Below are 13,723 nucleotides of genomic sequence, written 5' to 3' on the forward strand. Positions count from 1 at the left end.
ATCACAATAAGACATGCACGTGTGCCAATGTGCTCTAACTGTCTAATACAGTGAACTTTTTCCACCGACAGGGTGCCAGTGCTGATTTCGGAAACCGGTGCCCAATCTGGATCTATTCCATGTGCTGTTTCCACACAGAAAAACTGGTTCTGAAGGGAAAAAAACTGGCTGCGCAATGGCTCCTAAAACCTGCTGGTCTCCAACCAGGAAGATCAAAACAAAACAAAAAAACTCAAAGCTATATAGCTCCCAATAATCAGAGAAACTCTCTACACTGGGAAACAAGTCTGATGTGACGATGCTTAATTCAATTAATTTAAATATTTAATTAAATTGACTGCTATGAATTTTATTTAACAATATGTTAAGTAATTAATTATTAATCAATTAATTCTTCAAATGACAAATGACTACTTTATTCAAAAGTATTTATACATTAATTGTAACCAATTTTATAAATAAATAAAGTTTTTTTTTTTATTTCCATGGTATCAAAAGTATTTATAAATCTTTATAAAATAAATATTTCTTTCCATGGCATCAAAAGTAGCTTGTAATAAAGATGCTAAATGAAATGAGTTGGTGTTAATATATGTTCTGATAATACGCAAACAACCACCACAATATGACTATGTTCATTAGTGGAGAGGTTATATTGTTGTTCAGCTCTCAAGATTTTGTAAACCAGGTGAGAATTTAGAAACCAGGCTTCAGGACAGCTTTTTCTATGCGAACGTCACAACCATGTGTCAAAGCGTGTATTAAATTCTCCATCACTCACCTTCTGGCTCATTCTTGATGAGTTCCTCCATCTTGCGCTGTTTGAGCGTGTCGACCACGTCGGCCAAGCTGCCCTTGCGTCTCTCTGGGGTGCCCAGAGCTGAAGCGGAGCTGGGTTCGCTGCCCGGCCGCATTGACCCCTCCTCCTGCTGCTGATGCTGCTGCTTACTGGGTGAGGTAGACGAGTTGTGCTGGGGGTAGGGGCTCAGGGCCAGGCCTTTACAGCCATCCTGATCCTGACAAAGAGAAGGAGAGAGAGACAGGGTGTTAAACAAAGCAATAAGCAGCCCTTCACTAATTATTTCATCCTCTTCCTGAGTGTTGAGGCATGTTTAGGTTTACTTTCATCCTCATCTGCCCATCTGTACTGTAGAAAGTCTCTCTCTCTCTCTTTCTGCCTCTGTCGGTCTGAAGTCTCTTTAGACAAAATCATTAGCGCAAAAAGTTTCAGTCATTTCACCATCACAGGAACTGTCTCTTCTTCTGAGAAGGGAAGTTTTTCTACTTTGAATCAGCTCCAAACACACAAGAACATCCAAGTTTTTCAACCGCATTTTTTTCTTCTGTTCTTGACCAACATGACAGCTGCAATATCAATCACCATCTTCAGTGTTTCATGCATTGATCTTCTGTCCAAATATATATCAGTTCCCATCTTATGGTTTCTTACGTAACGTGGCTCAGAATTAAGCTTGTACACTATTAAAATGAAACTGTGCAGTTGTTGCTTTAAGGGGCTATTTCTACCTGATCTGAGCCATAAAAAGGACTTTTATTGGGAGACATTTTTACAGTGAAACTTTCATGCAAATGCAATGGCATAAAACACTAATGCGTATATAAAAATTGTGTATACACACACAACATTTTATAATATATTGTAAATATACATATATAAAGTGTATATATACACAATATAATTACATATAATTTATTTTTATCATTGGTGTTTTTTGCTTATGTATTTATATGCACACAAATGAGGTAAATGACAGATGTGGAGATTTATGATGATGAATTATCTCACGCACACGTGCGCGCACACACACACACACACGCACACACACACATGCAACGTTATTTTCACCCAGCTCCGGATCCCCTTTATAAAGTTTAATTACAAAACAAGTCAGGTATTTGGAGACAAGGTCAACAGTCCAAGTCCGTTAATCAGGGTTAATCTTTGGTTAATCCTCATCTATTATCTACCTTACCACCAGCGTGACTGACAGCAGCCTCAGCCAATCAGGCAATAGCATAATCCCACTGACGTGTTTGGATCCAGTAAGCAGATTTACACCTCAACAATCAACATCAGCTCCTCCGTGCCACCTGCATCAGTCATGCAAAGCGAAATATCATCAGTCCAAACTCAAGTTCACAGGATTGATCAAATTCTATCACCTGCTTAGATTTTAATAATGACATCTGTTTTTAATCATTAACTCTGAGAGTGAACAGAGAGCAGCAGATGGTTCATTTACTCAAGCTTAATGCAACACGAATTACACAAGACTTTCAGAAGACACAGAACAGTGGCAAATACAATTTTACTTAGAGACTGAAATAATATGATTTGGCCCTGTCAACAAAATAATTGTTTTTTTTACTAGTAAGCAAAAAAAATTACCAGTAATAGCAATTATTAATGGGCTAAAAAAGTAAATGTTTAGTTATAAAACTACTATTTAAGTATAATGATTACTTTTTATGTTGAAAAATTATAAAATGACAATGTTTTAACATTATTAAATGTTTTGACATTTATGTAACATCAGCCAATTATATGGTATTTATTTATGTCTAATCAACAAAACTATCTATACAACATGTAAAAAGTAGCAATGCATATAAGTTTAATAGCAGTAGTATTTATTTACTTAAATTTAGTCACAGAATTGTAATTTATTAATATGCTGTTTTTTAACAAGGTTTCTCTTCAATTTATGAATCAATTATGTTTATAAAATTATTAATTTAATAAATGTTGTCACTTAATTAATATCAGCTATTTATATGCTTTGTTTTTAATAACATCAGCCACTTTCTTTTGCACATAACTGAAAAATAAACAAACATCATATTCAGATACATACAGTTGTCAACACTCCATATATCCAGAATATAATCACACAGATTGACTCGTCACAATCCATCATCATCATGATGATAATAATAATTACTGTAGAACTAATTAAACTGAAACACTTTCACTCGCTACGAACACATACCGAGAGACATTTGACAATGATACTCATTCACAAACAGACTGATGACTGGCAGGCTTAAAAGATCTTAACAGGCTTTTATGATACACGGAAAATATGACAGCTTGCATACTGATTTCCTCCCATTTCCGTAATCTGTCTGCAAAAAATCCCGCATGTTTTTCCCGACACACCCCTTCGTTTCACCCCTCTCTTCCCCATCAGCTCCAGTCAGGGTAGTTGAACTGTGATTAGGAGATTTCTGTAGTCATAAATGACCAAAGCGGTGCGAGATCACCCCGTCATTCGCAAACAAAACTGCCAACTCGCTGTTAAAGAACTAACAGAGAATAAAGATAGAAAGAAGAGGGGAGGACGAGAGCGAGAAAGCCAGGGAGAGAGTGGGAGCGAGTGGCAGAATGGCAGGCGTTTCTCTCTGCCTGCTTTAGTGTGGCATGCATCTTAAAACACGGTCACACCTGTCACTTCCAATCTATCTAATCCACTGCATACTTCAAACCGCAGCTCGCGTCTTTCTCCAGAGATGTCTAGAAAACAATTCGAATAGAAGGTGATATGGCGTCGGAGGAAACTGTATTCCTTCGCTTTTTAAAGTCTTCGGCCGTGACACTAAGTCTCGGACAGATGAAGCATCATTCTTAAAGAAGCAGATGAGCTAATGGCTTATGTGTTGCTTTCTTTCCCCTATCTTTAAATGTAAGGCACACTGAGTAACAGGTCTACTGTAGGGTTGATATTCAGGTTAATACCCCCTGTTTTGTCCTTCGTCTCGTTGCTTACGTGTGTGCGTCTGATTTTACGCCGCATTTGAATAAGTGTGCAAAGCTCTGTGCTTGTGAGTATATGTATTTATATGCATTTCTGATGTGCCGTTCTGTGCGGTGTGGGCGGTTCTGCTTTTAGTTGTGCAGATGTCAATTCTTCGTGGAAAGGCTGAAACTGCGCCTCTCTCCACGACCCTCTCTTCATCCTTGAACCACGGCAGCATGGCGACAGAATTAAACAACTTTTGTCCTCTTAAGCTCATGTGTGAAAGCAGCACATTTAAACACACTTCAACTCCTGCCAAAAAAGCTAAATGCCTTCTTCCCCCCTCTAGTTTTTTCCTCTCGTCTTCTCCCTTCAACACAGATGCCAGCATTCCTCCAAATGCCACCTCTTTTCTCCCATCTTTAAAAAAAAAAAAATGTTGTCCTTCCTGTACTCCGCAGGATTCCATCCTGTTTCCCTCAGAGCATTTCTCTCATTCGTTCTCTCTCCCTAAATAAAGCACGCTTCCATATGCAAACTTAAATCCAGTTATTTTACAGACACATGTAGCGTCTAGCTAATGAGTCTAACTCGATACATGGCCGTGTGATTCTCTGGCTTGCGTTCACCACGCGATAGGATACTAACCTCTATGCTTGCTATCAGTTAAACTGTCAAGAGTCCCGCTGCTGAAACACACACGCTCGAGTTGGACATCTCTCCTCTCCTGCAGTGCTGACACCTCATCTGTTGTCTTAAGCCCGTGTTGCTGATCTCTACCGTGTGTGTGCAATCCGCTCACCTCTAAACCTGGCTCAACCGAGCTATTGTCAGCCCTGATCCTGCCGTTAACACACACACACGCACACGGATGAAGACTTACAAGTGCTTCACACGGTTTAAAAAAAAACATACATTGTCTTGTCCTTGTCCTTCTGTAGTAGGGAATTTACATGAGATCATGCCATATAAAAAGGCTTAAATTAATAGATTTGTATGAAACTTCAAAATTAATGTATTCTCAGACTTGTAGTTTTTGTTTGTTTGCCAAAAAAAAAACATGAAAAATACAAGAAATGCATTTCTACTTCAATTGTACTAATTCATATAATTGATCTGATTATAATAACTGTATATATATATATATATATATATATATATATATATATATATATATATATATATATATATATATATATATATATATACACACACACACACATACATAAAATATTAAATAAAAAATATATAAAAGTATAAAAACAAATGAAATTACATTTTAATGATGTTTTTGAAAACAAAGGATTAAATTGGATTTACTTTCCATTTAAAAAAGTAAATTTTTACTAAATTAATTTTTAAGAGTCCAGGCTGATGGGTATTTTGTTGTTTTTGACATTGAAAGGCTGTATTTCACACATCCAAGCTCAAATCTTAATGTGAAACACACATGTGAACACGTCTTCTCTTAATGCCTCTCATCATTAACTGGACAAAAGGGAGAGTAATTAACACCTCGCTATTATCACCCGCGTGTAAAGCTCTTTCCACCTTTCGGTTTCAAAGCCTTTTACTTTCTGCCTGTAAAAAAAACAAAAAAAACTGGCAGGAGTTTACAGACTGCCGTGGACGCAGCACCAACTTCTATTGTAGCAGGTACCGCGCGCTTCAGCCCCGCTGACCCCATCGTCACGAACACGCGCCTCCCTCCTTCTCTCTCTCTCTCTCAGGATGAAGAGGTCAGCGGAGTCTGAAGCGCGTGTGCGCCGCTGCCGTGTTAATTTACAATGACAAGATAAAGCGGTAATCTTCCGCTGCGCGCTACCCAGGGACTCGCCGAGTCGATTTACACTTCCCTATCACTTTATACAATTGCCGTGACAAAGCCCCTCCGAGTCCCCACTCGTGTAAATCTCTCTCTCACTCAACACTTCTGCCAGTCAGCGTGGATCGGCTCAGGGAAACTTAATGTCTCACACATGCCAGCCTGCTTTCCCCAAAATCCACCCGTGCTTGAGACGGATACGCTTTATTAATCCACATCAAATACAGTGCGCCTGCTTTTTCATGCCACGTCTGTCATGTCAGCGCGAGAGACAGATACAGCAGTCTAGTCTTTCAGATAAAACAACAATTACAACTACTGCACTGTAGCCGATACATAATTATTCACATTACGATTAATAAGAATAACAATCAATTGTATGCACTCCCCTTTAAGGATGGATTAGGGTCACAGGTGTAGTGTTGTACCCCTAAACGGTACGATTTTTGCACATTTTTCCCCATGTAGTAGTTTTACTGCAAGTGACTTTAAGTGAGAGAACTGACAGTCATAAACAAACACACTGCGCTGGCAGTCGAGTGTGTAAAGTGAGAACGAAGGAAACGCTCGAGTGAGAAAGCTAGAGGACTTTGCAGTTTTGGAACCGTTTCTCACAATAAACCAGAGTCCAGCGTGCCCTGTAATCACAGTTAATTGCAGAATTAGCTTACTCTTAAGTTCCTTAAGTACTGATTCATTGTTTTACAGCCAAATTGATTCCCAAAGCCTGTGGCGACACAAGTTTATCAAGAGAGCGAGAGAGATAGCGGAGTCGGGGGAAAAGGTCACAGAAGAGATACTACAGCTCATGTGCGTGTTAACGTGAGGACGTGCGATCTGGGTTACAGGGTCCATCTTGCTTATTTTTCATCTTATGGCTTTAAACAAACAGCACATGAATGTCTAATACAGTCTATAACCTCCATGACTACACAGACCCATCATGAACTCACACTCCGCAATAACAGATGAACAGTCAAGCATTTGATTCATTCTGGCCACATTCAAAAAGACGACTTGTCTTGCAGCCTATGACATCATTGGAGTGTGACGGGCATTTCCACACCAAAAGTGTGAGCAAGAGAGAGACAATGGGAGGGATTCATCCTGAGACAAGTTGGAAGGGAGGAGTCAATCAAATGCATATGAATCAACTGGGAGGGGCTAATAGGGGCTTCATCCAATCGTATGAGAGGGGTTTGAGTGTATAGACGCCTCCTGGGGGGCGACTCACCATGTTCGCGTGTAGTGTTGGGGGGCTGTCGAGTAGTCGAGGAGATCGCGGGGACACTTTGCTGCAGTACGAACTCAGGGGCAAGTGAATGACAGCATGTCCGTCAACCTCTTCATCCTCCAATCGCTGTCTGCTTGTCGCCATGACTACCTCTCCATCTGTTCCCCCATATGGAGAGGCTGGTCGCTTGGAAGACATCCTGGAAAAATGAGAAAGGAAAAGTGACTGAGGCATTCAGGAAAGACATGGCAGAGACAGAGACGTGGCTGTTGTTTAATTGTGAGTGACATATACGGGAGCATTTCACGCACACACACCTGACACACACACTACTCGCATAATGACAGCCATCAACGCCATAGCTTTGTCCACATCCATCCCTCCATCAAAGACACGTCCCACCTACACTATCACAGAGCCATTTACTGTAGCAGCGCCGCACACAATGTGTTTAGCTAGCCTGTTTGATGTAAAGACTCGAGCGGCCCATTAAAGAAAAGTGCAGCCAGCCCAGCGCACATCAAATATCACGTTAGCCAAGAACACAGACAGACAATGTTGTGTGCGTGAGCGTGTGTGCCACAGTAGATGTTAATGACAGTGTATATGGTGTTGACAATGCCAGAGAAAATAGGCCTTGATGATGGTCTGTGTTCCTCTGATACCGCCAGGAAGAAAAAGCATTTATTAAATGAACTCTCTCTCCCACAATGCATGGTGAGGAAAAATGAATATGCTCTCGTAATAAGATTTCATCTGGCTTACGGCATTGCCTAAGTGCTTTCATAGACGCTTCTCAGCCTTGGAGCTAGTGTTACTATGGCCCTGGGGAATAAGTACCACTCTTTTAAAAGGACAGACAAGGATAAAGGGAGATGGAGAGAAGTACTTTTATTTGGCTTGTACTCTGCAACTAAAAGAATTGGCAAACAAATTTTATTTGACGGCAGTGTCGTAGTAACTTTGCTTTTCTCCATAAGCTGTTTTATAAGCAAAGTTATGGAAGCCCATTTCTTTTCATTCATATATATATATATATATATATATATATATATATATATATATATATATATATTATACCTCACAACTGTAATTTTATTTTTCATTGTGACTATTTCCTGTAATTGCAACTTTATTTTTTACAATGTGCCCTTACATCTCACAATTTCGACTACTGCACATAAGTGCAATTTTATATCTCACAATTCTATTCTTAGTTTCTCTCACAAATGCAACCATGACTTGTAATTTTATGACTCATAACTTTATCTGACAATTGCGATTTTATATTTCACAATATGACTTTCAGAATTATTTATTTCTCATGACTAACCTTTTTTCCCTGCAATTGTATCTTTATGTGACTATATCTCATAAACTTGATTTTATAACTGACTTTATAGCTCACTTTTATACCTTAAAAATACCTTATTTCTTATATTACACTATCTCATAATTACTCATTTTATTTTATGCTCTGAGGTGGAAACTGAAACTCACATGCGTACACATTGGGTGCAGTTACTTTTCTCGCTCCAATATCCTTCATCAACTAGCATCCACAGTCTCAGTACGGTCCAGTTTGCGTGTGCTGAACTGAATGGTATTCTCATAGACCGGGTCTGAGACGCCACATCTGGCGGAGCTCCTGGGTGCTGCTAAGGTTTCTCTTTCTCTTATTTACTGCTTATTTGGTTTAGATTAGCTGTAAAGACAAACAACCATATAATATTTCTAACCGTCTGGACGGGATAAAAAAAGACTCGCCTCAATCAAACCTAAGACTGGCGGCTATGAAAATGACGAAGATATGCTCAAGACAGTCTTGACAACACGTGAGATTTAAACGATACACTTTGATGCAGAGTCTGACAGCAACGGCTCTGTCGTAACAAATTCTGTAACACAGGTGTATTATATGTACGAATGTGAGACTAGAGACTATATCTGTGTTCATTTGGCTGTATGAATGTGAACGTGTGTGTGTGTGGGGTACGTTGGCTGTATGCTGGTTCACACTGGGGCAGTAAAAGCAGTCAGTGCAGCTGTATAAACTGCAGTTGGGCCGTCAGAGCCGCACGGCCTGTCTGCCCCTCCACCAGCACTCTGTTTACTCTACCTCCAGACACTCACACACACTGGGCCCTTTTGTTTCACTCTGACACACACACCTCTGTGCCGTTCTCTCTAACACACCAACCCCCAATACACACATCAGGACCAACAAAGACACACACACGACCCTCATCTAAACGTAGGCAATCGAGAAACGGTTCTTATTAGAACCAGCAAATTGCTTGTCACATCCAACTCGAACCGAGAACTGTTGTTTTACTAACGGTTTAGTTAAGGCTTGTGAGACTTACAGTAAATTAGCGTAATGAGTAGCTGGAAAGCTAGTAGGAACACATTCAGATCAGTGATTTGAAGTAAAGAATACTTTACTTAAAAGAAAAATATTAAAATATGTAAATAAAAAGCGATTTAGGTTCAGTATATAATTTTTCCAAGATTAAAAAATACTTCCTTAAAAGTGTTAATGGAGCCGGAATCATTTAGTGGAATCCGTTTCAGAACCAGAATTTTGTATAATTTCCCATTCCCAGAGCAATATTCCTTGCATAAATACTCAGGTGAGTGTAATAAAATAGCTTCAACATTTATTTGCAACTAATTCACAGCTGTTTCCTATTCGTGCGCTATACTTTGGACACGTCTGCATCTCTTCTGCGCTCTTCCCCGTCTCGTGCACTCTTCCTTTTGCCTCTCTCTTCCCTACTTCCTTGCCGGCCCACTGACAGAAGCTTTTCACAGCTCCTCTTGTGCAATAAAATGTCTATTTTCCTGCGAGCCTTTGAAGTATAATTACTATACAATTCTGCTCCCCGGGTGAGCAGGTTATAGCCACTATTTCATTTAAAGTTGGCAGACCTGTCATGGTGGAGAGTCTACATGAAACATTTAAAGCTTGTCGAGATGTTGGGATTAAAAAAGAGAGGGTTTTATTAAGCAGATAAATTGGCAGAAAAGCTGGTCTCCAAGGTCATAATTAGCAGCCATTAGCATAATTTCACTCCATCCTTCTGTGGTTCCAATAAAGGCCGGCCTGCCAAACACACACACCCTGTCCGCCGACACACACACACACACACTTGCTAACACAACACGCGCACAAAGAACAGTCTCTGAAGCTTCCTTCCAGGCTAGTCGTGTCTGCTTAATTTGCATTGTAAACTTTAACAGCAGTCTTCGCTCATTATCTGGTGGATTAATAACTTTATTGCCATTCATTTTCACAAGGCTAAGAATTATGTTATTCATAAATAGCCTCGAATATCAAAGCTGAACGTGCTGATACGGGTGAGGTGACTAAACACATATGTAGAAACACAAATGATGTCTGTATAATCTCCAAACATAAGTATTATTCAGTTCGGGGTGTATTATCAAAGAAAAGGCCATCACTTTTTCATATCTCATGAACTTTAGCATTCGCACCCAGTCCCATCGCAGTTGAACCGCAGGTTTAGAGGCTAACTTTCATGGCTAATTGTTAAAAGCTAATGGCCGCCCCACCGGTGTGCCACTCGACCCCCTCCCGCCGGCTGCGTACGTTAAGCCCAGATTAAAGGCACACTTTCCCTATGAGCTTAGACACAGATTGAGCGCTTTCCTAAGTCCCTCTCATATCACATGTACATTTCTCCGCAGACGCTAATCGTCCAAAATACAGGGTCCATTAAACAGCGGAGTGGAGCTGCACTTTAAATACTGAATCTAGGAGCTTTACCTAATCACCATCAGCAGTGGTTAACACTCCAGAAGTGCCTCTAATGACAGGACATAATTTAGAGGCTAAACGTGTCACATACGCACACACTTGGATGTGCATGGCCCACAGAAAAACTTGCACGATGATGCTTTGCGGATGTCGCATGCATGCCTACGATAAAAAGCACTCCGATATACAGAGAATGGTTGAAAAACTCATGATAGACACCTATCTATCGTTTTTATATATAATGCGAATTTTACCTAATAACTGAAGCCTTTAAGCAAAACTTTGCATATGAATAACATGTGATTTATCTTAGAATAAATGATATTTTATATACACGCATTTATTTATTTATTAATAAACATTTTGAGAATAAGTTATCACTAAATATGAATTAAATGTTTTACTTTTATATTTGAGGACATCCCTCCAAGGAAGTTTTTGTCAGATTTAGGGGGCATTTATATCTTCCAAGTAAATCAACACAAACACTGCCAATATTTGGCATTATACTCTCTTTTAAAAAGAAATATATAAAAAACGTTACACCGGGTGAAGGTAAATTCCTGTGTAATATAACTATTTCATTAGGAAGGTCAGCTCTTCTTTGTTATCAGACTGTGGGAATGAAACAAAGTGTGTCCAAAAGTTCAGACAATCAGCCCGTTCAGCACAGATAACAACAGCAATGCCTTCGGTAGGAAACTGAGAATACCTCACAATCCACTCAGACATTAGGAGATGTGCTCATCCCTTTTTTACTCTTTATCTTCTGCTCCCAGGACGATAAAGTCATAGATAGTCCCGTCAGGACGTCCCCCTTTGCACAATCGACCATTTGTGCCCAACTCTCTCTGTTTTGAACAGTCTTTTAAGTATATTACTTTACAGCTATTTATAGCTCTCTCAATTTTTCTCTCTGTGGGAATGTAGCGGCCGGCAGCAGGGAGGAAGAGCGAGTCAAGAGAGAGCGCCTCCGCTGAAGTAAATTCATCCGTAGTGCAAACTTGTGAGGGCTCTTCATCATTCACGTTGTAATCACTAATCACAGTGAGGGCACTTGGATATTCTGCGGGTTAATTTTCCAGAACATCATCTAAAGATCACGTTTCCACTCATTAATGCTTGACAAAATATGACAAAAAAGTGCATATACTTTTAACGACGTTAAAACAACATCTCAGTAACAGTAAAGCGGTAAAAAGACACATTCACCTGAAGTAAAATCTGAAAATAATATGCTAATAGGATCTGTACTAGATGATACTTTAACCAAAAAAATAGCTCATTACTTTATTAGAGATTTACACATCACAAATAACTCTTTTTTTTTGGTTTAAAATGTCTTTAAGATAGCTGATAGCTAGCTAAATGCGCTAACAAAGATTTTGTCCCCCCTTAAAGTCACTGAATAATCATTTCACACATACGTACGTGTCTACATACACACACATTATTCACACACGTACTCAGGGAAAACACAAAGCTGCCTCTGTTTCCCCCTCTGACGCGAGGGCTGCAGGGCCACCCCAATTTCCTGTCCAGCGTCGCCACAAAAGGCAAGAACACAGAGCCTAATGTCACTGTCAGCCATTACTGTTTAGGCATGGAGGTGAAGTCACACACACACACACACACAATCAAAAGTCATATGAGCAAAGCAAAAACAACCCGTTTGCACGCACAAACGCACAATAAGCAATGGTGAGCGGTTGCCGCTGGGTGGACACAAGGCACCAGCGAGAGCGTCGTGCCCACAGCGCCAAGGCAACTGCTGCATCAACACACATATACAGGAGGGGGGAGGGGGGGGGGACTAGTATTTTAGTCATCGCTTCATCTGTCTGCATAGTTTCCTGTCATCTCTCGTTTCTAATTATTTATTTCTCTGGACTGACTCATGTTTTCACTGACATTTTACATATTACACACACACACTTGAAACTTCTATGAAAACTTTCTCAGCCTCTGCTTGCCTTCTTTTAGAGTGAGTGAGGGTTTGTGAATATGATGTCCCCGTCAAATGATTATCCATCGTGTTTTGCTCCCAGAAGCCCCGGCTGCTGTGAAAACGTTCTGGTACAATTTACTCCATTCATATAGGCCTGTACAACAACAAATTATGTCTAAAAGATGTACGTAACATCCTTCCTGCCAAACTCCTCCTTTACCTGCATGTACAAAGCTGTTATTATACAGCTTGAAGGATCGGATACAAACGAAAGCATTTAGCTAAGCAGTCCATTGATGTTTATTATCCTTCCAATGATGCAATTGTTTGGGCCCTCACCTCTGACCTTGTTGTCATACGGTTTCTGTGTTATTATCCTCTCGGTCTCGATAAATAAGACTTTAACCTAAATGGCAAAACTCAGTTCCCCTCTATCTCAGAGGATGTCTCGACTGTCAGCTGATCGCACAGGGGAGGTCTGGGAAGACTTCTAAAGAGGGGGGGGGGGGGGGGGGGAACACTTCAGCATTCTTCTATGCTGACCCTCCTTTTTTTTCATGGAGACACGGTTATCAAGCCGCTGCGAGAGCTCATAACACGGACTACACAATAGAGCCAGTCTGCAATGAATGACCAAGAGAGAAGATCCAGAACCTCCATCAATCAGACAGAACATACACACACGTTTGGTTTACTATCTTTGTGGGGACTCTCCATAAACGTAATGGTTTTTATACAGTACAAACTGCATATTCTATCCCCTTACACTAACCCTACCCATCACAGAAAACTTTCTGCATTTTTACATTTTCAAAAAAACAAAGCTTGTTTTCTCAAGGGGACCTCCATTTTTTATTTTTTTTTACTACATAATGTGACCAGAGGTAAAGGCAGGCTGGTGGTTTAATCAGTTTTATCTTTAACTTGAATGATTAAAAAAATGAAGTGCATCAGCCACATTTGTCACCAGCAAGTTCAATCACACGGGCTTAGTGGTGAACCAACCCACAGTGTTTTCTGTGTATCTTTACCAGGAAGAATTGACTGACCCAGAGACAGACAGAGAGAGAGAGAGTGTGAGAGAGAGAGAGAGAGAGAGAGAGAGAGAGAGAGAGAGAGAGAGAGAGAGAGAGAGAGAGAGAGAGAGAGAGAGAGAGAGAGAGAGATGTAACACAAC

General features: G+C 40.1%; 1 protein-coding gene across 10 annotated transcripts in view; it reads right to left on the reverse strand.

Annotated features, from left to right (window-relative positions):
* The window catches only part of sox5 (SRY-box transcription factor 5), a 183,423-nt gene that overhangs the window by 55,279 nt on the left and 114,421 nt on the right, over positions 1-13,723 (reverse strand). For all 10 annotated transcript variants that reach the window (XM_079624198.1, XM_079624202.1, XM_079624200.1 and 7 more), the window contains 2 exons: positions 6,818-7,016; positions 782-1,016 (listed from right to left, as the gene is read on the reverse strand). In XM_079624198.1, coding sequence (XP_079480324.1) covers positions 782-1,016; positions 6,818-7,016 — 434 coding nt within the window. The remainder of the gene's footprint in view (positions 1-781; positions 1,017-6,817; positions 7,017-13,723) is intronic.

The sequence above is a fragment of the Phoxinus phoxinus genome (assembly GCF_949152265.1).
Source record: "Phoxinus phoxinus genome assembly, chromosome: 9".
Taxonomy (NCBI): Eukaryota; Metazoa; Chordata; class Actinopteri; order Cypriniformes; family Leuciscidae; genus Phoxinus; species Phoxinus phoxinus.